Raw genomic sequence first — 23,376 nt, forward strand, 5'->3', positions numbered from 1 at the left:
TTAAGAGAGGCATTTACTTAATTTCTAAATGAATCAGCCGTTTGAACGAATTGAATAAAAGGAGTGAATGACTCATAAAGACATTTACCGCCACCTGCTGGTAGATTTAGTTTCATATTTAGAGTATAATTTCATTAAAATAACAATAATAATAATTATAAAAAACATTAAAGGGATAGTTCTCCCCCCAAAAAATAATTATGTCATCACTTATTCCTCTTGTCGTTTCAAACCTTTCTTGTAGAACATAAAAGGAAGTATTTTGAAGACTGTTGGTAACAAAGCTGTTTTGGTTACCATATCTTTCATTATATGAACAAAAAATAGCAGCCTAAATGTTTATGTGTAATAAATTTTATGTTGAATCAAATAAAATATTTCTTTGTAAAGCTACAATTTGTAATGTCTACTTGATACTTTCTCATTTAACACAAAAATAGCTTTAAATAATCGTTTGTGGGTATTTTCACAGTCAAATTTATTTTGCAATTAATTAATTAGAATCATGTAATTAATTAGATTACAAATATTAACCGACTGACAGCCCTAGTATTATTTATACTATACTGTTGTAGTGTTTATTACTATTTAGAATTAGTTTTTTAATTTTTATGTTTTCATTTTAGATAAAAGTGCAGTAATTTTATGTGCTTTTATCATTTTTACATAGGTTTTTTACGTAGGTTATTATTATTTCTATATAGGTTTAATTTTTATTTCATTTTTAATTTGAATATTTTTAGTACGTTAAGTTTTTCATCTAATAATTTTATTTTATTTCAGCTGTATTTAATTTTCTCTCAATGAATAGAAACCTACATCTGGATTTTTTTTTCTTAAAGCCCCCTTACTTGTTTAAAATACTACCAGGTGCTAAAACTACAGTGAATTATTGCCTATATCAGAAAGGTGCTTTATTGCAAGCCAAGAGATGAATATTATATATTTGAATGTCAGACGACAGGAATGTGAGCTAAAACCGGCCCCTCAGGTTTCCAGGGTGTCTAGTTCTCTGGTCCCACAGAGGAATCCATCTGAGGAAAAGTATAGTTTTGTATCTCTCTGCTTGGTGGGCTAACAGTCTTTATAGTCTGTTTTTGGATGGTCAGATTACCATATAACAACCTGAGAATCTTTTGCCTTGATAATATTTCAGCAATCATGTTGTGTGTCTTCGGTGAGCTGTTTAGAATCAGAATTAGAGGTGCCAGATTGCAAACGAATTACTTTTTTGATCTAATCGGTTTGAAGAAAGGTCTGAAATTGTTCGCAATTGTTCAAAATGCAGCGCTTTCTCACACTGCAACAGGATACTTTTTATGTCAGAAAACAAAAAGATTGCTGCAGGAGGTGGATATTTATCTACAGTTTATTGTAGAAAGCAAAACCTGATGATGCAGGGGCTTATTGTGCATACAACTTGTGAATGTCTAAATCTAAATTCCCACCATTCTCTACAGTAGGTGGTTATACACAGCTCTTGCCTTAGCTATTTATGTGCAAGCTTTGTCAGCCACTTTCTCTAGATTTTCTGTGTTTGTCCCACCATGTTGGATCACTGATTTGACACACTCCCTTCACAAAGTCACAGGGTGGTGGGATTACCTGCTACGTTGAGTTATGAGAGAATGAAAAAGCCAGCTTTGACAGCGAATACACTGCTTCTAATTTTCTCCAGCTGACATCGCTGCTTCTCGCAAGCTGTTTAAGGAAACATGCTCGCCGATTTTGACACTTCTTGTCAGGACAAGACATTCTCACCTACTCTAGTTGTTTGCGAGCTCCTACCCGTGATGTCAGAAGCACTAACTCTGGATGACTACAGACAGGATAAACAAAGATGGATGAGAGAAGTGCCAGTGGCACTCCAGAGAAGAAGACACATGTCTGTCTGTGTCATGTTTGTATCTCCACTATACCTTCCTCCGCTCCACTATACCTGTAAGAGGAAGCACCTCCTGCAGAGGAAACCCAGCATGACTCCCCATAAGTGAGAGAAGAAAAAAGGTGGAGAGATGTATTGCGAAGGTACAAAAGCTACCTCACTCCCTGCAGTTATTCCAGAAGGCAAACTATGTTTAGAACACAGACGTGTCTGCTGTCGTTTAAACTGCAACCAGCTGAATCTATGCATAGTGTCGCTAGTGGTGCTTTGCATGAAGGTAACATCTTTGGAACAATTAGCTGAAGCCAGTTTTGGCCGTATTGCAGCCTGCATTTTATTAATTAACCTAAAAGATGCACATTTTGTTCAACACCGCACAGTTAATTCTTAGTGAATTCCCTTGTAAGTACATCAGTTATAAAATTAATATCTGGGCTAGACCACTGAACGAATTGCACACCCAAAACTGTACACCCAGCACCATTATCCACCTTATTCTTCAACACGTAAGTAAGACTTCTGGTTCATTACCGGCTATAGGGAAATAACGAGAAGTAAACGGGCAGTAAAAAGGAAAACTGTTTGCACTATAAACCAGTATGAAGAAAAAAGCGAGCTGTTTTGTACAGCTAAAAATAGCTGGATGCAGATAAGACTGGAAGTCATTATAACTGAAGGCCACGATAATAATATAGTGAAAAATCTGATATCATGACAGCTCTTATTGCAATCAAATATAATGTTAAACAATTTGTTTGCATGTGTGTTTTACAAAGTGGAAGTACTTTGTTTCTTCCATATAGAGTGTTTTCACGATGCGTCATCAGTCGGCCATATTGGCAGCACTTATTATCTCCAATCAGACTGATTTTTGTTTAGATTACATAAAAATGGCAATACACATTGCTTATATGTGCCGCATGAGTGCTAATGCTAACCTGACCACCAAAATGGTTTGCATTCTTGCTTTAGAAGCAAAATCTAGACCATTAAAAGTTTTTTTTCTATCTAAGAGAGAGCTTGAACAAGTGGTGATTCATGCAGAGTACAGGCAGAATCCTATCGTTCATGAGGGGAGTTTTGATTAAAATGCAGGGTTATGAAGGCTCTGCTGGACACCACTCGCAAGTCCTGAAAAAGGGATGGAGCCTGTGGCCTCTCCACTTGTCAGTTTTGGAGCATCCTTCATTAGTGGGCGAGGTCTGAGACTCTCAATCTCTCTGTCTGTCTCTGTTGGAAAATAGAGGGTTGTGTGGCAGTCAGCGTGTTGGCAGTTGCTATCGTGCATTCAGCTGCTATCATTTGGCATCTTTTTCAGCTGACCCCACATCAGAGGGCACTATTAGCGTTATTATCTTGTAGATAAAGAGAGCTGTCATTGTTGCAAACTCACACTAACATAAACTGACTTTCTCTTTCGGTTTATAGCTTTGTGTCTTGCATAAAATATATGATCACATGCGCAGTTGTCCATGTATGTACTGTATGTCTGAGGAGCACACAGTAGTGGTGCTCCTGAATTATAATTTTTTATTATACATCTGTGAAGAATATCTTGGCTAGCCCTAAGCCGAAGGCTTCATTTAAACAGTATGGTGTTAAGTCATCATCAGTTTATCTCCTTATGGGCAAAATATAAGAACATCATATTGTGGTTTTTTAATAAGACAAAACAGTGAATGATTCATTTCTGTAGGGCCCTATGAATTCAGTTTTTTTCAGTTTAAATTTTTCTGGATTCTGTTTTTTCGTTTTAATTTTTCTCAACTCCTTTTTAATGGTTAAATGAAACTGCATTAATCAAAGAGCATGTCTAATTAATTAAAATCATGAAACGCATACAATTTCACATCAAATTAATAAAGGTTTAACAAAAATGACTTGTTTAGGGCCCTATGAAATGTTTTATTTTTTCTCACCATGTGTTTTATTGTTATCAAATTTTGTGTTTTAGCATGTCTAATTATTTAAATGCATACTTAAGTTATTCAAGTTTATTCTTATAATAGCCTTATGAAAGTTTTTTTTACCCTCAGAAATTATGTGTTGTGTATTTAAAATGTTCTGGTTGAAGGCTTAAATGAAGGCTTAAAACATTAATTTAATTTATCTTTTAATTATTGAAAATTAAGCAAACTTTTTTTGGCATTTACTAGAAAAACAAGTTACTATTAAAATTAAAACATGCAAGAAATGTTGTGTGATTCTTCCCCTTAAAAATAATGTTTGTTTAAATTTAGTAATAGTAGTAATAGTAGTAATATATATCTGGCACAATGTCTATGTATATGATACAACGCTAGTTTTCCTAAAATGGAACGGTCAAATTTTCATGAAGTGACTCAGCAGATATTATTCATGTATTTATGTTCTCATTTAGTGAGACGACTGACGCTGAAATCACGGTACAAAACAGAGACATGTAGAACATGCAGGATTCACATTTAAATGGTATTATTTGCAGCGTAATATTTACAGTCCATATTGCAGTTTGATTTAAGTGTAATAACCTACTTTTGATTAATTCATTCAAACTTTGACAAAATTCCGTGACATTCTGCATTATTCAGAAAATTCAGTTTTTATGACTAGATTCCGCGATTCCGTCTGCGTTTTCCACATTGCAGAAATCATAGGGCCCTATTTCTGTAAGACAGTCAGTTGTTTTTTTTTTGTTCCTTAATGAATCCCGATTTTGGAACAAGTTGGTTGAGTGAATGATTCAGTGATTCCTTCAGTAAGCCACGCACTTGTTACATATAGACAGACAGGTGTTCAAAAGTTTACATGACCTTGATTCTTGATATAATTGCCCTCTGAAGAATTAATGAACACAAATATTTATTATTTATTCATATACACTAATGAACAGAAGTATACTTGAATACTGGTATATGTGTGGTGCGAATTGTTCAAATTTTCTCTGCCCTCCGTCTTTTTGTTTTAAACATGCACAATGGATAACCCCTTTCATCACCTTAATTACAGTCTAACACCGCGGTCTGACAACCAGCTCTAATGGATCAATGCTCTATTAGCTGTATGCTCATGTTACACTGACACACGCTTGTGTTGAGCCTCGTTTCCCCCTTGCTCTCACAACACCTATCCAATCCATTAGAAAGCCAAAAAGTGGCAATGTGTCCCTCAAGAAATTGCATGTTCCTCAGCTGGGGGCTATTTTCTGAAAAAGTGACTATGGCGTTATTGTCAAATAAGCTGTTAGCATTTCAGCTGAGGTGAAATGGACTCCATTTTTCATCCGTTGGGAGGACAGTGTGCGCTAGTTGACATTTACTTACTGCCGTATTATCTATCAGATCAAGAGCCCCAGAGTGGTGGCGAAAGTTACGCCCGTGCTGTGACATTTTACAGTATCCTGTATTTTAGTGTACATAAATGCAGGATTTCCAGACATGGCTTTCTCTGCACTCCAGAGGGAATGAATGCTGAAAAGCGTGTCTTGTTGTTTAGTCATTCAAGTAGAGTTCTTGTGAGGAGAGACTTCAAGAGCACTGTATTTTTGCTGACATGCAGCTTTAATGCTGCAAGTTATCTTACTGTAATTCCCTCACATCCTCTGCGTTTAGTTTTATAGCTGCTGTTTTAATTTTCTATTATACATCTGTGAAGAATATCTTGGCAAGCCTTGAACCCCAGGCTTGATTTACGCAGTATGGTGCTTAATTTATGATCAGATTTGCATCTTATGGGCACAGTTTAGGAACATTGCATTTGAATGTTTTATGCTGAAAATGTTATGCAACGTGGTTTTTAATAAGACAAAACACTGCAGCATGTTAAAACGACTGTTATGTAAGTGGGTCCTGGATGCTAAATGGGTCACCATGGCATCTTAAAATAATATTTTGGTCAATAAAGTAGCATTTTAATAAAAAATTGTGTCCTTAATATAAAAGTGTTTTAGGAAAATGTGCTAAGAACACCCTTTTGCAAATGGCTTTTACTTCTTTGGGTTAAAATGAACTGGATAACAGTGTCAAGCAAGGGAATGTAAATTAGCATATGCTAACAGTTGAACATTTGCTAACATTTTCTTCATTTGCATGACATTTTATCCTTATTTATAGACACTTAACAATTGCTATGTTATGTGAAAAATCGCCCAGCACTTTCCCAGCAGCTCAACTAATGTCCGCTGGTTTCTTAAGCGAGGTTATTAGGCCGCTGTGCTTTGATGTATAGATCTAGCTGTTCTGTTCAAAAGCCAAACCTTTCAGAAGCCATCTCTGAAATGATAATTGAGTTTGAACCATGATTCCAACAACTCCCAACCTCACAATCTCCCTCTTTGAGGCATACAAGGTTAAAATAATGTCAGACTGACTGACTGACCAACCACTGCCCAACCGTCTTAAGTGGTTTCTGCCCATCTTTGTGAGACTCTGCCCCAGTGAGACTAAAGACCTATTCGGACGGCAATTGTTTCTCATGGGGACGTTAGTGATTTTCACCATTTACAGGGGGTAGTCTGTGATTTAATTGCCGTCTGAATCCAGGATGTCGGTGTTTTTCTCTCACGAACTTACCTACTGTTTTCTGACGAACACCAGGGTCGTGTGGAATTTTAATTGCCATCCAAATCCACATCTCTGAGTTTAGGAAAAGAAATCGATTTAAAATTCAATGTTTAATACCTTTTTTACTACTGCTGAACACCGTACGGTAGCCTAACTGTTGTACTTGGCTGTAATTTACATGTAACCTGTATTGATTTCTAAAATGCTGGAAAGTATTTAAGAGAACAATATTTCATAACTGCTTCACCACAGCGAGTGGGAACAGAAAAAGAAGAAAAACACGTAAACATTCAAAACAGGTCTTTATGACAGCAGCAGTAGAGGTGTGACGGTGAGGAAATTTTCCTGGGACGTATTTGGGGGGAGGTTTGTTAGAGTTTTCCACGCTTTTCTTCGCTTTTAAATAGCTTGTAAATGCCCGTGCGCATTTTACTTTCACTTTCAAATTAGCTTCAGTTTGGCGTCAATTGATTGAATGGACAATAACAAAACGGTATGACAAACCCACTTATATTAAACACAGAATAATTAATTTATTAACAAAACAAATAAAAATACAGGCTTATATATAGGCTTAATATAAAACAACAAATAACTTCCGGATCTTTGATGCGACTATTGTTGTATCAAATGTCTCATCACTGTTTCTGTGGATCAGTCACGAGAGGTATTAGCATCCAGAGCGCTGTCAAAATATTTGACCAAGGTTATTCTGAGGTTAGCATTAGCCTTGGCTAATTGTCTCTACCATGTCTCACCTTGAGTCTTTACCGCGTCACTTCATGTGCTTGGCTCGAAGTTTGTGTTCGGCCCCCTACATTATATATCAACATCACCAACGGCAGTCTAATTATACATGCCTTTTAATTTGTGACCGCCACAGAGCGACATCTTCCACCCTGTTTCTCCAGCGTTTGACAAATCGCCTGATGCATGTGTGTTCATTTGTGTGTGTTCATGCATCGTTTAATCTCCTCTGTTTATTCTCCTCTCCCTCTTTAACCATTGGCAGATCTCCGGATGTGAGTGCTATTGTGTGTGTGTATGTGTGTGAGTGTGTGTGTGTTTCACTCATGCTTTTCCCAACTCTTTAATTACTGTCCTCTCATGCAGGGCTGGCTCAGGTGTGTGTAATTATGCTGGTAATAAGGCCTGGAAAGTCTCCACCTGCCTCTCACTGGGCACTCTGGCTCCCCCCCCCCAACACTGCCTTTCCTCTCTCGCTCTCTCTTGCTCTCTTTATGCTGACAGACAGGACTCTCTTCATCGTTTCTCATCATGCCTTTATGAGCCAGCTTTCTCCTCATGAACAAAGCATAGCACTGATGCTTGTTCTTTTTACTCATTGTCAGTGTCATGATTGTGCATACAGTTTTGGGGTCTGTCAGATTACAAGTAGCTTGTTGTTAAATTTAAACTGTAATATCAGACTAACAAGTAAGAACTTTAATATTTAAATTAAATTATTAAATCAAATTTCAAAAAAAAAAATTATTTTGCCTAAGCTTTCATGGAGGTGTGAATGTATTGGACAGTATGTGATGAGCATGATGGGTATTGTAGTTCTTGTATTATAGTTGATATTTGAAAGCACCAAAACAAACACGCCCATAGCCCAACAGGACACATACACAACCCTGGCATAACGATGATCGCGGAAACAAGCGAAGATGACACACAAGCATATTCAAACAAAAGCCAACACAGATAAGTTTTGTAAAAAACAATGCAAAATCAATGTTGCTCACCAATCAAAAAGAAACAACGCGATCTCGGTGTCCGATTCGAGCACTTCCCGCTCATCAAGCCGCTCCGATATTTACGCCTTTCTTTTAATGTTTCCTTTGAAATTTGCCATCTTTCTCTATCTAAAAAATCTGTCCTGTACACTCAAATTGAGCGCTCTTTTCTCACTTTCATTACAAGACACGCCCCTTAATGCTGATTCGCTACATGTGTGTTTTGGGACTCGATCCGGCACTATGGTCAAAAGCGTTTTTCAAAAATTGCTTAGTGCACCTTTAAGAGTGGGCGTGGCCATTTGTACATTTAATGGGTTTGGCTTTCGGTCTCATCCACCTCCAGCTATTTTTAGCTGTAGAAAACTGCTTATTTTGCTGCTTGATATTGCAGATTGGTGTGTCTTGCCATATTAATGTGTTATTTTCATTATGAACACACTGTCTTGTAGTGCAAACAGTTTTACCCTTTACTGAACGTTGTTATTCTACTTGTTATTTTACCAATAGCGAATAAAGAACTAGAAATCTCATCCATAGGCTTACTTCCATGTTAAAGGAAAAGGTGGATCAGTGATGTATAGAAAAATAGTTCTGGAAAACAAAATAAAACCCAAATAAATGCTTGCTGTGACATCCAGATTTTGCAGATACAGCTGCTATAGACAAGACATCAAGATATCTTTTTTGGTCAAATAATAATAAAATACATATCTAATAAAACATTAGGTTACATAATAGATTGTTTTCCATATTTGTTGCGTTTATTTAATTTCAAAAGTTGAGTCAGTAATTTTTTTTTATATATATTTGAAAGGCTGTGTTTATTTGATTTGCAAATACAGTAAAAACAGTAATAGTGTGATTTAAAATAGGTGTTTTTTTTCTTAAAATATATACAAAATTTTTAGCTATTCATAAAATCGCAAATCTGAATTTTCCAAATTTTCAGTGTCACATGATCCTTCAGAAATCATTCTAATATGCTGATTTTGGTGTTGAAGTACATTTTGTAAAATTATCAATGGTTGTGCTGCATAATATTATGAATAGAATATTCAGAAGAACAGCATTTATTTACATTTGAATTTTTATTGCAATATAAAAGTGTTTACTCTCACTTTTGATCAATTCAACGTATCCCTTCTGAAAATATTCATTAAAAAGGGGTTCTTGGTTTTGCCTTTATTACATTAAATGCAAAGTTTTGACAAACTGGACACACTGCAACGTAAAGCATTACTTTCAGTAAAAAGAACAAAAACAATATCATTTATTACTTTTATAAATGAGTAATGCAGTATTGTAATGCTTTACTTTTAATAGTAATGTTCCTCAATGCTGTGCACATAGAGTTTCAGCTGCACAGCATTCCTATAATGATGACAAATTGCTTACAACCCACTCACACTCTGTGTGGAGCTACACAGCCACCTCTTCGCTAGATAATATTCATCATTTGTTCAAAAAGGTACCGCAGTGTGCCAGTAATTACAATTATCGTAAAACACACATCACATCTGCGTCTCATTCATATCTCCTCCTACCTTTAGGCCGCTATACGCAGGTTCAAGAGCTGCGGTGGCCCACCCGTCCCTTTCATCACGCCTGACAGAAACAATAAGAAAACCCAAGCAGAAGAGTGTACGTGCCACAGCTAGTGCGTCAAAGTTTTTCTGGCACGGTCCCCATGTAATTACGAGCCTGGGTGCCTGGCGGTGACAGATCGCTGGTAAGAGGGCCAGCTGAATGTCGTGGCACCTGCTGGGCTCCCCGAGCCTCGGCTTCTGGCTGCAGCCACAGTCAAATTACAAGCAACTGTATCAGAGCGAAGAGAATGGATTGAAGCTGTTCCTACCTGGCCAGGTGTTTTTCACCAGTTGTGTTGCTGCTTTGAAATTCCAGAGATTTATAGTCTACTCAAAGGCTTTGGCGATTTTGAATGGCTGCTTTTATTAAACAGTGATAAAAGCAGTGAGATACATAATAAAATAAACCGTTGGTCAATAAATAAATACATTTGTTATCTTGACTGTAGAGTATTTATTGTTGCTGAGCGGTTAATTTTGCTTTAGATTTACTTATATTATGTTTATAATTCTGTATTACAGAGATAGATCTCTGTGTGGCAAAGCATTTCCCGTATCTCTCCCTCTGGCAGAGGTTCTTCAATCAGGGTTGAGTTATGACCAGTCTGGCCCGCACACAGCGATCTCTGCTTCCTCATTAGGCCTTCATTAACCCTCTCAAGCTGAGCTTCCACTCAGCTTAGCAGTGGATGTGTTTGAACACCATTCTTCATTTCCCACAATCCCCCGCTGCTCTGCACAGTGTACGGGAACTGTAGTTCAGTTCCCGGGCTTTCGTTTACTGTAAAATGACATACAAGGCTCCTGGGACATACATTGACCTAATGTGCTGCACAGACACGTTCATGAAGAGAAACTGCTTTTGGATGTGTCAAATGCATGTCATTATTTTGACAAATAATATCCCTTCTGCGATGCCTCAATAGCTTTAAAAATGAGACTGTTGAACAATGAGGAATATAGCCGCTTCTATACCTTTATGCCCTTGTGTTCGCCTGAGGATATCTGTAATATAGATATAGAAATATCCTCAGCAGGTTTTAAAAAAAAATGAGGTAATAATGTTTCAAAACTGGTTTTTGATCTCAGATCTCAAATTAAAAGTCATATCTGGTATGTTGGTGGCTGCCATATTAAGTTTGGGACTCTGGGAGCATGATGTGATAAAAGTGATCATATGATCAGTGTTAGTCCCTCAGTAGCAGTCACTCTAAGTGTGTGTGTGTGTGTGTGTGTGTGTGTGTGTCCATGTCCATGGAAAATTGGAGCAATGGTAAACTTAGCATTAATTCACCTAGGACAGTTTTACATTAAATAATTAATGTTTAGACGACTTGACTAAACAAATAAGCAAACAGTCTCTAGTGAGTCGCATAACCACGTGAACAAATTAATTAATGTGTTAATGAGTTAAATAGGACTATATTTCAGCCAAATTCCCACAACACAGTACTTTTGTGCTTAAATGTATACACAAATTTAAATACAGTCACACACATAGTGTCTACAGAGAGTAATATAAAATGTATGGTGATATGTATAATACTATATACGCATACATAAAGTATATATTTATGTACAGGATGTGTGTAAATTTAGGTTTAGTATTATAGACATAATGTTTATATTTCTGCCAGTATAATTAAACCTGTAAAAAAATTATTACTATATGTGATGGGTCTAATGAAATTCATTTTATTTATTTCTCAAATTATGTTTTGTTTTTTTTTCTAAAACCTTTTTTTCTGTTTTAATTTTTATGGATTCCCTTTTTCCCATCTGATTTAATGTTTAATTCAAGAAAATATTAAACAAAAAGCATGTGTAATTAACTGAAATCATAAAACAAATTAAAAGCAATTCATTAAAAAAATTAAACCAAAAATTTAATTGTTAAGGCTCATTGTGGTTTCATTAAATTGTAATAATCAAAGGCATGTGTAATTAATTGATTTTGCAAATAATTAATTTATTATTTTATTTTAGTGCTGTCAAACGATTCATCGTGATTAATCGCACCTAAAATAAACGTTTTTATTTACATAATATATATGTGTGTACTGTATATATTTATCATGTATATACAAATACACACACATGCATGTGTATATTTAAGAAAAATACTATGATACAGTACATAATAAATAAACAGCATACACACATATTATGTAAACAAAAACTTTTGTTTTATGTGCAATTAATCATGATTTTTTTTTTTAGAAATACTGTGTTGTGTATTTACAATTTATTTTTTTGTGAATAAATTCCGGTCATTTTTTTTCCTGGTAAACATCTCTTGAAATATGTTTTAATGATTGTCTTCTTAATAGTAGTAGTACTATTGTTACATTAAATAATATATTTCTGTCACAGTTTCTTTAAGTTAAACTGAACTTTTATTTTGACGGGTTGCTGTGAAGACCTTCAAGTTTCTGTTTGTATATGGTATGATGAGAGCTTTATTCAAAAGAAAAAGTAAAATGCTCATAAAGTGACTCTCAGAAGCAATTCTAGAGATTGTTTTCATGTACTCGTATACTGAGTCGGCACAGACTAAAAACTCCACGAGCGCCATACGTGTTTCAGTATGTGTGTATAAACTAAACCACATGTCTACGCCATTTAAATAGCATTTTTGCAGCTTAATATTCACAAACACTAGTCCATATCGTATTTTGATTTAAGTGTACTGACCTACTTCTGATTTAGCAATCTCAAAATGGGCAAATTCTGTGACATTCCGTGTTATACAGTAAATTCCATTTTTATGATTGGATTCTCCGATTCCATCCGCGTTTTCCACATCGCAAAAATCATTGGGCCCTTTATATATCACTAAGTATAACATTGATTATTAGTATTAATATGTATCATATATTGGGATCCAAAACTAATAGTTTGGATTGCACACTCTTTTTTACATCCTCTCTTCATTCCTCTTTTAATTTATCCTTTATTTCGCTACTGGACATTTATACTCTGGGGCCATTTGGATATAAATAGCGTAAGGCGGAAACAGAAAGTTCTTTCCACCTCTCCTCTATCTCTCCTACAGTCTAGATGCCCCACTCTTGAACATAATGTCTGAAAAAGGTACGGATGACCTCTTCTATCAGGACCCCTCACCTTTCCATTCACTCACTGCCTGAGGGATGAGTGAGAGAGAAAGAGAGAGAGAGGGAGAGAGGGAGAGAGGGAGAGAGGCTCAGATGTAATGATCTAAATAAATGCAGAAGAGTTCCCAGCAGGAAATGCTTCTGCCATGTATTTGCTAACACAGTGGTTCTCAACTAGTGAGATGCAAAAATGGGTCACAGGTTTGTAGCTAAATGCAATAATAAATTCATGTTTAGTTAGGATGGTGAACAAATAGATTTAGGCCATTTGTCTAATCAAACAACATCATTTTGCAGCAAATTCTTGTCATTTGTTAGATGCTTTCATGAACAGGTTGCATGACAAACCCTAGTCCTAAAAATCAAGAGAAAAATTCAAAGGTCAAAGAAAATATGAAGCATACTAAAGCTGAGGTCAAAAGTTTACATCCTCCTTTCAGAATCATTTAGAATGTTATTTTACCAAAATAAAAGGGATCATACAAAATGCATGTTATTGTTTATTTAGTACTGACCTGAATAAGATATTTCACATAAAAGACATTTACATATAATCCACAAGAGAAAATAAGAGTTGAATTAATAAAAATTACCCAGTTCAAAAGTTTACATTCCCCTGATTCTTAATACTGTGTTCTTACCTGAATGATCCACAACTGTGTTTTCGTTTTATTTTTTGTTTAGTGATAGTTGTTCTTGAGTCCCTTGCTTGTCCTGAACAGTTAAACTGCCTGCTGTTCTTCAGAAAATTCCTTCAGATCCCACAAATTATTTGGTTTTCCAGCATTTTTGTGTATTTGAACCTTTTCCAACAATGACTGTATGATTTTGAGATCCATCTTTTCATACTGAGGGACTCATATGCAACTATTACAGAAGGTACAAATGCTCACTGATGCTCCAGAAGGAAAAGCATTAAGAGCGGGAGGGTGAAAACTTTTGAACAGAGTGGAGATGTGTAAATTTTTCTTATTTTGCCTAAATATCATATTTTTTTCACTTAGTACTGCCCTTCAGAGGCTACAAAACATAGTTATATGTTCCCCAGAAGACAAAATAAAATTCAAAAAGTTTTCACCCCCCGCCTCTTAATGCATCGAGTTTCCTTCTGGAGCATCAGTGAGCGTTTAAACCTTCTGTAATTGTTTCATATGTTTGCTGCTTCTGTAATAGTTGCAAAAGTTGCAATGTTAAGGTCATTTTTGTTTACTTGGTGCAATAAAAAAAGTTTATACTGTATTCAGAAAAAAAAAAAAAAAATCTGGATCCTATAAGAAAACCAGTTGAGAGCTAGTGACATTATAGGTTTTTCTGCTTTGTTCTCCACAGGCATTTAGGTTTTTGATAGAAGAGCAGAGATTCCTGGTTGTGTTGTCCCCTTTTTGTGTCCTAGCCCTTGGTCTTTATAGCCATCTTAAAGATGTCTCTCATTCCAATTCTGAGTTAAAAGGATGAAGAGACGAAAAAAGTGAGCGGGACCATTTTTCCCTCTCTCTTTATGGCCACGACACCCCCTGGAGACATTCTCCTGCACAAAAATAAAAATGTTACTAGTCTCAAGTCAAGTCTTAACATTTACTCCAAAGGGCAGGCCATAAACTATTAATAGACAGCTGTCTGTCTGCACAAGGCTGTGAGAGAGAATGATTTTATATTGAATCCTCATGCGGTTTGCCAGTAAGGGGGAGACGAGGTGGTCCGGTCTCTCGCCATCCCGCTGGGAGTCCTGCTTTATCTCCCTCTCCATCCACCGGCAGACGAGACGAGAGAGGCCATTACAAGGCTGTCTGGGAATATTGCAATATTCAGCAGGGCGATTATCTGACGTCTCCCTGGGAGGCACATTTCCTCCGTGGAGGGAGAGAGAGGCGTACCTGTGGCAGAGAGTGAGAGAGTGAGGCTGATAAGGACCCTTAGATTTGACAGAGAGGAAGTATCACCTTTCTTGGTTTTAAAGGAGGTCTTTCAGGGCAGAAATGAATATTTATATAGGGACTCCAAATCAGGTAATCAGTGTTTAATAGCAGTTTAGAAACTGTAATGCTTCTGTTTTGCATTTTCTAATATAGTTTATTGTATTTAAAAATATTTTTTTGTCAGCATAACTATTTGAAATTGAAGTTGAATTAAAGAAAAAGCAGGATATTCATTCCTTGCTCATTTTACGTTACTTTATGCAAATAAATTCACAATCCTAAACCTTTCTGTTTATTTTCAGGTTTAAGTGACATTTCCAATTCTAGACTTTCAATGTAGCCTTTTGAACCTGGCTCAACATAATATGCAAATATGAAGGAAATGTTTGTTATTTAAACATTTGCTCGATCTTTGATTTTAGTAATACAGTGTATTCCCTACAGGTTGACTGCAATCTTTCTTTGTGTTGTTTTATACTCTTGTTCACATGAGCTCTTTGTTTTGGGAACATGGGAGGAATCAAAAGAGGGTTTTGTATTGAGATCCCTGTTGTACTATAATGTAATCATAGAGATCTTAAGCAGGATGGCTGGTCTGGGTGGTCCGGAATGGAAGGAGATGGACTTGAATATGGGATCCGGTCTCTGCAGTGATAAGGGAGTGCTGGGAGGTTTTATGTTTTTTTGTTTTAATTTCAATCTTCTGCTCCTAAGTGACATTGCTTGCATTCTGCTGAGCTGTGGTTAGAGATGGCTACAAGTCTGAGCCTAAGTGGAGGAAGTGAAGGGTGGAGATGAATGATAATGTGTTCTCTTCTTTTGTATATATTTATTATACCACTTATCTTGATCATGCTCTTGATTTAATACAAATGGGCTATTAAAAAATACTGTCAGTCCAGTATACCGTATGTGTCCCATAATGCAGTTCACTCAGCTTGAGCTTTCATTTCCAGTGCCATTCTACCTATTTCTAAAAAGACATTTATATATTAATTAGGTTCTTCCTACAAAAATGGTCCCTTTATATTAGGTGGCCTGCTGTGTACTTGTCATTGACAGAATTTTTTTTTATCAGTGATGGAAAAATCTAAAGGCAATCTGTCACTTTGAGGGTGATCTATTGTAACTGGTATGATCATTTTCTGTGTGTATGTGTTTTTTTTTTAAGCTCAGCATAAAGAAAACATCTTCACTGAATTAATACAATTTATATATTAATGACACTGCAGAAAATGCTCATTTCTCTCAAGCATCTGTGCTTGCAGAACTTCGCAAAATGTTCTGCAGATGTCAAATTTGGAACGTTCAGAATATTCCACACATTATAAACGTTTTAGCTAATTTGATAATGCTCTGTGTATATTGCCAGTTTGCCAAAATTGTTTCGCTGAATAAACTTTTTATTACTGTTTTAGACTGTTTTAGATTTTTACAAAGTAAGAAAAGTCTCTAAAAATGCCTCAGTGTTTTAAATGAGTCCCCCGAGCTCTAGTTATGACAGGTTTGAGCACTAGTACTTTCATATTTATTAAAAGTGTTGCCCTTAGCCATGTGTTTACCCAGAGATGCATTGATCCAGGTTTCCGTTATGCTAAATGTCTCTTTTCCGCTCTTTCCGCAGATCGACCGTGTCATATTCTGCGTCTTTCTGGAGACAGATTATGACATTTACAAGGGGAAGATGTCAAAGTTCTTCTCCCCAGGTACTGTATCTTTTTATTGGAATCTTACTTCATTTTATTTGTTGGTTGTAACACCCACTCAGTTCAAAGCTTGTTACTCGGGTATCAGGCAGGATTCACAATGTCAGGCGTCTGACTGCCGTGACGCCTGGAAGAATTTGTATCGTATTTTGTAGTCGAAGTGCACAAATACAGCACAGCAGGCAGTGATTGGATTCTACATAACCAAAACCTGTTTATGGAAATGTACCGCCTAGGTAGGATTATTTAAACTCAAAATTATTTCACCCCACCTTAATCATAGAATGCAATCAGGATAACCGCAGTCAGACTGTCTTCCAATTAAAAGGGGTCCTTCATTCAGAAATTAATGTTATGTCATCATGTGCTCATTTAATGTCACCCTTTATTTGTTCCAAACTTGCACAATTAATCTGTTCAATGCAAAAGTAAAGTGCTGAAAACTGTAGGGTTTTTTTTCTAATTTTTGCTGTGATTTTTGAGATGGATCTTTTCAATGAATCAAGATCTGGTTCACAAAACTAACATGAATGATTCGTTCATCGTCACTCAGTCGGTTACAACAGTTAACAACTCACTAAACGGGGCAATTATCACTTGAATTTCTATCTTTTTCTCATTCAGAAGACCTGAAATATAGTTGAAGAGTTTTATGCTGCATTTGCAGTGTAAAATCTTCAGGCTTCATTCATTATAATTGCATGATAAAGAGCGAGAAGTACAGTTTTTTTAGAATTTCAGAAGAAGTTTGGAGCAGCATGAGGATGAGTAAAACGGCAATTTTTTTTGTGTAATTGCTAAAATAATAATAAAGTTTCCCAGAATCAATATTGCTCTGGCGGGCAAACAGAGTAATGTTGAAGCCGCCACTGGGGAAATCAACCTACAAATGGCTTACTTATAGCACATTAAGCCAGGTTAGGAGAAAGCATTTTAACTCTGAGGAAAATAAACACAGACACCATGTTTAAGGAATACATAAAATATTACATGTATAAATGACCCACTGAGAGGAAAGGAGAGGAATATAGGATAGGCTTTGTGCATCAGAACGTGTTTTTCATGTCTGCATCTCACGGCTCATTACATTCGCGTCTCAGTTTGTAACCTTTGAGTGATTTTTGGTGTTTCCACAAACTCAATTCACAACTAAGCTCTTAGGACCCTATAAGATGTCGCTTCCTTGCTGCCTGAGAATCCCAGGAAATACTCTAGCGTATGAGTTTAACAGGTGTGGAGCGTTTTGACTTCTAGTATTTCACAGTACCGATTGCTTCTTTCTGAAGCGCGATCGCTATAGCCCGGAGGTCCATATGTAGAGCATGACTCAAAGGGGCTTTACTTCTGTCAACACCCTCAGTGATCCTGAGCCTCAACGGCAAACCCCAGATGTCGGAGGCACGCAGGACGGCACCTCCTCAGTGACATTCCACCTCACACTTTGGCTTGTCTGTTTCTGGTTGGATCATGTGGTCTCTGGTGCTGGCGTTGGTTTATGTAAAGATGAACTGTCATGTGATGGAACTTTAGAAGTCGGTTCCTCGGTTTTCACTTTCTTTGTCTTGCTCTTTGGCCTTCTGTCAATGTCAATATGACTCTTTTGCTTTCACCCAATCCCTCACTCTGACTTTAATTTTTTTTTTTTCACTTATGAGATGTGGCACTAGCTAGTTCCATGGGAACTTGTCTATTGTGCGCCCATGTAGCGTTTCGCTCTCTTTAAAGGCCAAGTCTCTCTCAGGAAGCCTCTTTTCAGTCTCCCTGAGCGCTAAACAAACATATGATGTGAGTGCAGGCCGCACCGGAGCCCTTTTGGACCTTCCCAAGTGTCCCGCTGTCTCGCTTCGCCTGAAGCTTGCTGCACTTCCATGACAAGACCCCCTGGAGGTTTCCAAATGAGCCTCTGCCTGAAGGTTCATCATTTGTATGGACACGCACACACACATACACACACACAAACAAACAGAGGAATGGTGAATTCACAGTACCGAGAGAATAATATAATCCACCATTACCTCCCCTCAAACACACACTAGGACTCGTGGACCAGGCGGAATAATAAGTGTCAAGACACTCACTTTTTCCCTACTTGCTGAATGTTTTGTTTCTGTCATGTTTCTGTCGCACACACACACAAACACACACATACACACACTTTCTCTCTTCCAGGTCGTGCTGAAAGATAGAATTCACCGGAGAATTTGTAATTATATCAGCCAGGTCCTTGCTCCCCAGGCGTGTCTCTTTGTATTAGTGTTTAGAAATGAGATGGCGGAGGTGCTACTCTTTTAGTTTACAGCCAATCAGAATGAGCCAGTCACCCCACTTTAGCTTTCTCAAAATTAGAAGATAGCATTCTCCCTCTCACTCCTTCTCTGTTTTTTATTTGGACCTCACTGGAGTCTTAATCTAGTACTTATATAAATTATTTTTGGTCCAAAATGTGTTATCATAAATTTGATAAGAACCGTATTTTATAGTGAGGGTATTTTATAGTTTATATGTGAGGGCTTTTTTCCACTTAGCGCCCTTTCACATGACTTGCATCATGGCTTTGCTCCACTTTTTTTTTTTTTAAGGCGCTATACACAGGAAATGGTAAATGAGTCTTTTAGTACATCATGCAAAATTTTCATTGGCTGTGCTTCAGAAGGTCAGTGAGAAATGTGACCGACATGAGTCATGTAAAAAAATCTTAACATGTTAGTCATGTTGGTCCGTTTTGACGTCACACAGATAAGGCTTGCGTAGCCTGAGTTAGTATGTGAGAGAGACTCGTGCAGAAATCAAAACAAATGAGTGCAACAGCACTAATAGAAAGTTATAGATGCATACTACTGTACAAAAAAAATATTTATAATACATGATTTAGTTAAGCAACATTGCACGACGTTTCTGCGAATATCAACACAATTGCAATGCGACACTGATTTTATACAATAATAATTCAATAAACAAGAAGTTAAACGTGACTTACATTTTAGACACAATATTGACTGTTTTTGCTCAGTTTTGTTGACGAAAATAGTTCCAATCAAGGCCACAGCAGAACTGCTGCCTGTCTCTGAGCAACACAGCAGTGTTTCATTACTAGGGATGGGCGATATGGGCTTAAAAATTTATCACGATAATCTCTGGTATTTAGTGCAATAACGATATCAATGACGTTAATTCAGGGAAATCCTGTTTCTTTAGAGAAAAGTATTATCTTTCCTATTTTTACCCAAAGGTTAGGGTGTTGTGAGCAGTACTGAGTACACACGTAATGTAATGACTGTTTAATTCACTGGAATGTGAATTAAATTGTTTGTACTTTCTGTACTGGAAGCTCCTAACATTAAGACGAATTTCTTGTGTGTAAAACACACTTGGCAATAATGCTCTTTCTGATTCGGAAGCCGGAGGTCGTCCTTGCAAAGAAACTCCACATATGCTTTATAGCAGAAGTAATAGTACTGACGACGCTTCAGGAATCTCTAATCCAGTTATCTCTGTAGCTGAATAACTGAGGAAACTTGAAGACGATAAACATACGATTGCTACAATATATGATTCGTCTGTGTTCTTCAAGCAATCTTGGGTATTTTTATAAGGATAAAGTGTATTTATAATGCAATGCTAATCGACATAGCCTTTATAATACTATGAAATAGTGTGATTTCAGCCTCATTCTGTGATATGTGACCTCGGCCGATCACAAAAAGGTTATTTCAAACACTTCGCTATGTTATGAAGTTAATTTGGAGAAAAAGCATGCCAGTATCTTTGTTTTTGAACAACAGGTTTGTAAACAGGTTCAAACGCATGCAAAACCGCATAGCACACTTGCTACTAGTACAGTTAACCTTATTCAAGGCTCAGACAGATTTTTTGTTGCACTGCACAGTTTTGACAAAACCAGTTCCAGATTGGAGCTCCTCATTTAGCGGTATACTAGTTTCATGTCCACCTTCAGCATGTCACTTTGCACTGGTGCACACAGAAATATGTCAACAACCAGACTTTATCGTTATTATCGCGGGAAGACTAATTCTTGTCGTGGGGAAAAATTTTACTGGTATATCGCAAATGATAAGATATTGCCCATCCCTGTTCGTTACTGAACGAATCCAGTTTTAAACAAATCAAGCGAGTCAATGATTCAGAAACCCATTCATAAAAGACAGCCACTTGCCTCTTTCTGAATGAATCTGCCGTTTGAACGAATGGTTTGAAAGAGTAACTAAATGACTGACAGTCATTTGCCTCCACCTACTGGTGGTTTGGTTTCATATTTAAAAGCATCATTGCATTTTTCCCAACATTTCTTATTTGTTTGTTTAAAAAATATTTAAAACATGAATCTTATAAAAATATTTATGCATTTGCAGTGTAAATGTATTTATAGAGAATATCTGTCACTTATTCCAGATTGGGGGAATTGTAATGTTTAATACATTTTTATTTATGCAAACCAGTGTTAATTTTGACAGCAAATTTTGATTTAGTTTTAGTCATAGTCTTCTGACTAAAATGGCATTTAGTTAATCTGAATTATTTTTAGTTTTAGTCTAGATTTGGTCAACTAAATATCATATATATCATGTATAAATATCATATATATCTCTAGTAGATTTAGTTGGCTAAAATCTAATGTGTTTAGTTGCAGTGTAGTGCATTTATTAAGCATTTCTCTAAAATTATAAAACTCTTTGCATAAGTTTGATATTAAGGTTTTATTATGATAGACACAGATTTAACTCCTGTGACACACAACATGCCTTTATATTAAAATAATATGAAACCACTTCTCATAAAGAAACAAGAACATGGTCTTCTTTTCAGTGGAAAACCAATGGTTATACAGGCTAGTTATGCATTCTTTACAACAACTTGTTTACCACATTCTTCATTCTTTCAGCAAAACATTTGGTTATATAAATAAATTTAGCTTAATCTGTATTAAGGCTATTAAAGTGATTCAGGCAGGAGCAGTGAGTGATTTTCTGTCTTTCTTTTGTTGCTAACATCAATGCCACAGAATAGTAACTAAATTATGCTGCTGTCCCTTTAAAAGTGAATGCACAGATGCAATGTAATGATACTCGTCCGATATTCTCCCAACTGTTTACGTTCACCCAAGACATAACCGAGTGTATTTACATGAATACTTGTCAAAATGTACAATTTAACATAATTTTGTGTGTATTTCTCTGTTCAAAACCGGAGAAATACACAAAAAAAAAAAAAAAAAACGGACCGAGTTGAGTTCTCTTTGGTGTCATCAAATTTATACATATGTGCTCTTCTCTTACTCCCAGATTTTGATGTTTTATGAGACGTGTAGCAAGTGTATGCTAGCTCATCTCCCGCCGGATAAATCATTAGGCTATGATAGAGTTCAAATGTATGCATCTAATCTCCTAAAAACGCAGCAGATTCATTCTGAATGAATCTTTTCCCAAATCGTTCCTCCCTAACATTTATTTCTAAGCGCTTCTGACAAGTTTGACAAGTTGGCGTGGCATATTTTTTGTTCCCAAATGCTTGTTATAAGTGACCCAAACTCACAGCACATGCAGAGATGAGTTTATGTGAATGCATGTAAGAATACAATGTTGTGCTTTACTTTTGATTACTCATGCAGTTGTATGTTCAAGGGGTCATCGGATGCAAAGTTCACATGTTGTTTGAACATTAATGTGTGTTGGTAGTGGATGTTCACATCTACCCTATAATAATAAAAATTTATGCAGTGGTGTTTAATTAATCTGTAAAAAATAATATCCCCATGGTGTGGCGTCACACCGACAGAGGCCGCTCCCATGATAGTTGATTGACATGAGTGTCTTACCTCAGACCCACCCTAAATCAGCTGTAACAGTCCAATCTCCATTGTCTCCATGCCAGAGCAGGGATGTAAGTTAGACAAGAATATCTCTGATTGAGCGATTGAGGTGTTGTGTTGCTGGATGTAATAATGAACACAGTAGTCGTCATTTACTCCTGACATCTGAGCCGCTGAAGATGCAGTGAATTACGTTTGTTTGTGAAGGGAATGTACCTCCTGATGTACATAAATGCGTCTATGTTCACACAAATCATTCGTGATCTAGCTTCACCTACAGCAGAAGTGACTATAAGGGTTTTTTTTATGAATCTCTGCAATCACCTTTCCTAATAACGTGCTCGTTAGCAAGTTTCGCGGATAAACATGCTAAATGCGGCTAAAGTAAACAGGCTTGTCACTCTACAGAGAGAAGAGAGGGGCGGGGTGAGCAGAGCTCATTTGCATTTAAAGGAACAATCCATCAGAATGGGTCGATTTTTGCAGAGCTCAATTTGACAAGGTAAAAATGGTGTTGTTTTACACTACCATTGAGAATTTTTAACCAAGGTATATTGTAGACTTTTCATTAAGGAATAATATTAACTTGTGGAAAATGGGCATCCGATGACCCCTTTAATTGTGACATCACAGTCATTTCCGTTAGACCTGTTTCTTCTTTTGAATAAATGGTGTGCTTAGGTAGCTTTTCCTTGTGAGCATTAGACTATGTCTACCTGCTCTTTTGCATTTGACATACTGTTTTCTGTCATATGACCTCTTTAAAAGGAATCTCAGTAGTAATGCTATTGTAAATGTAAGGAGTAATTCACAAACTCTGTGCTTTTAAAGAGTTTGAGAGGTCAAGTTCATAGTTCCAAAGTCACACAAATGGTTTTATCATTAAAATGCGGGTCGGGGAGGTAAGACACAAGCACTGATTAATAAACAGAGAGAGTGGTCTGACAGGGTCGGAGGTCAGCGACGCAGAGAAAGGGTCATTGGCAGTAATTGCAAACCTTTAGTGTGTTTCATGATTGTGAATTGTTTTTTTGTTTTGTTTTTTCGCCATTAAACT

General features: G+C 36.6%; 1 protein-coding gene across 10 annotated transcripts in view; it reads left to right on the forward strand.

Annotated features, from left to right (window-relative positions):
- Positions 1-23,376, forward strand: part of macrod2 (mono-ADP ribosylhydrolase 2) — a 668,211-nt gene that overhangs the window by 581,624 nt on the left and 63,211 nt on the right. For all 10 annotated transcript variants that reach the window (XM_051125202.1, XM_051125209.1, XM_051125205.1 and 7 more), the window contains exon 9: positions 16,411-16,492. In XM_051125202.1, the coding sequence (XP_050981159.1) occupies positions 16,411-16,492 (82 nt within the window). The remainder of the gene's footprint in view (positions 1-16,410; positions 16,493-23,376) is intronic.

This window comes from Labeo rohita, chromosome 13 (genome assembly GCF_022985175.1).
Source record: "Labeo rohita strain BAU-BD-2019 chromosome 13, IGBB_LRoh.1.0, whole genome shotgun sequence".
NCBI classification, from domain to species: Eukaryota; Metazoa; Chordata; class Actinopteri; order Cypriniformes; family Cyprinidae; genus Labeo; species Labeo rohita.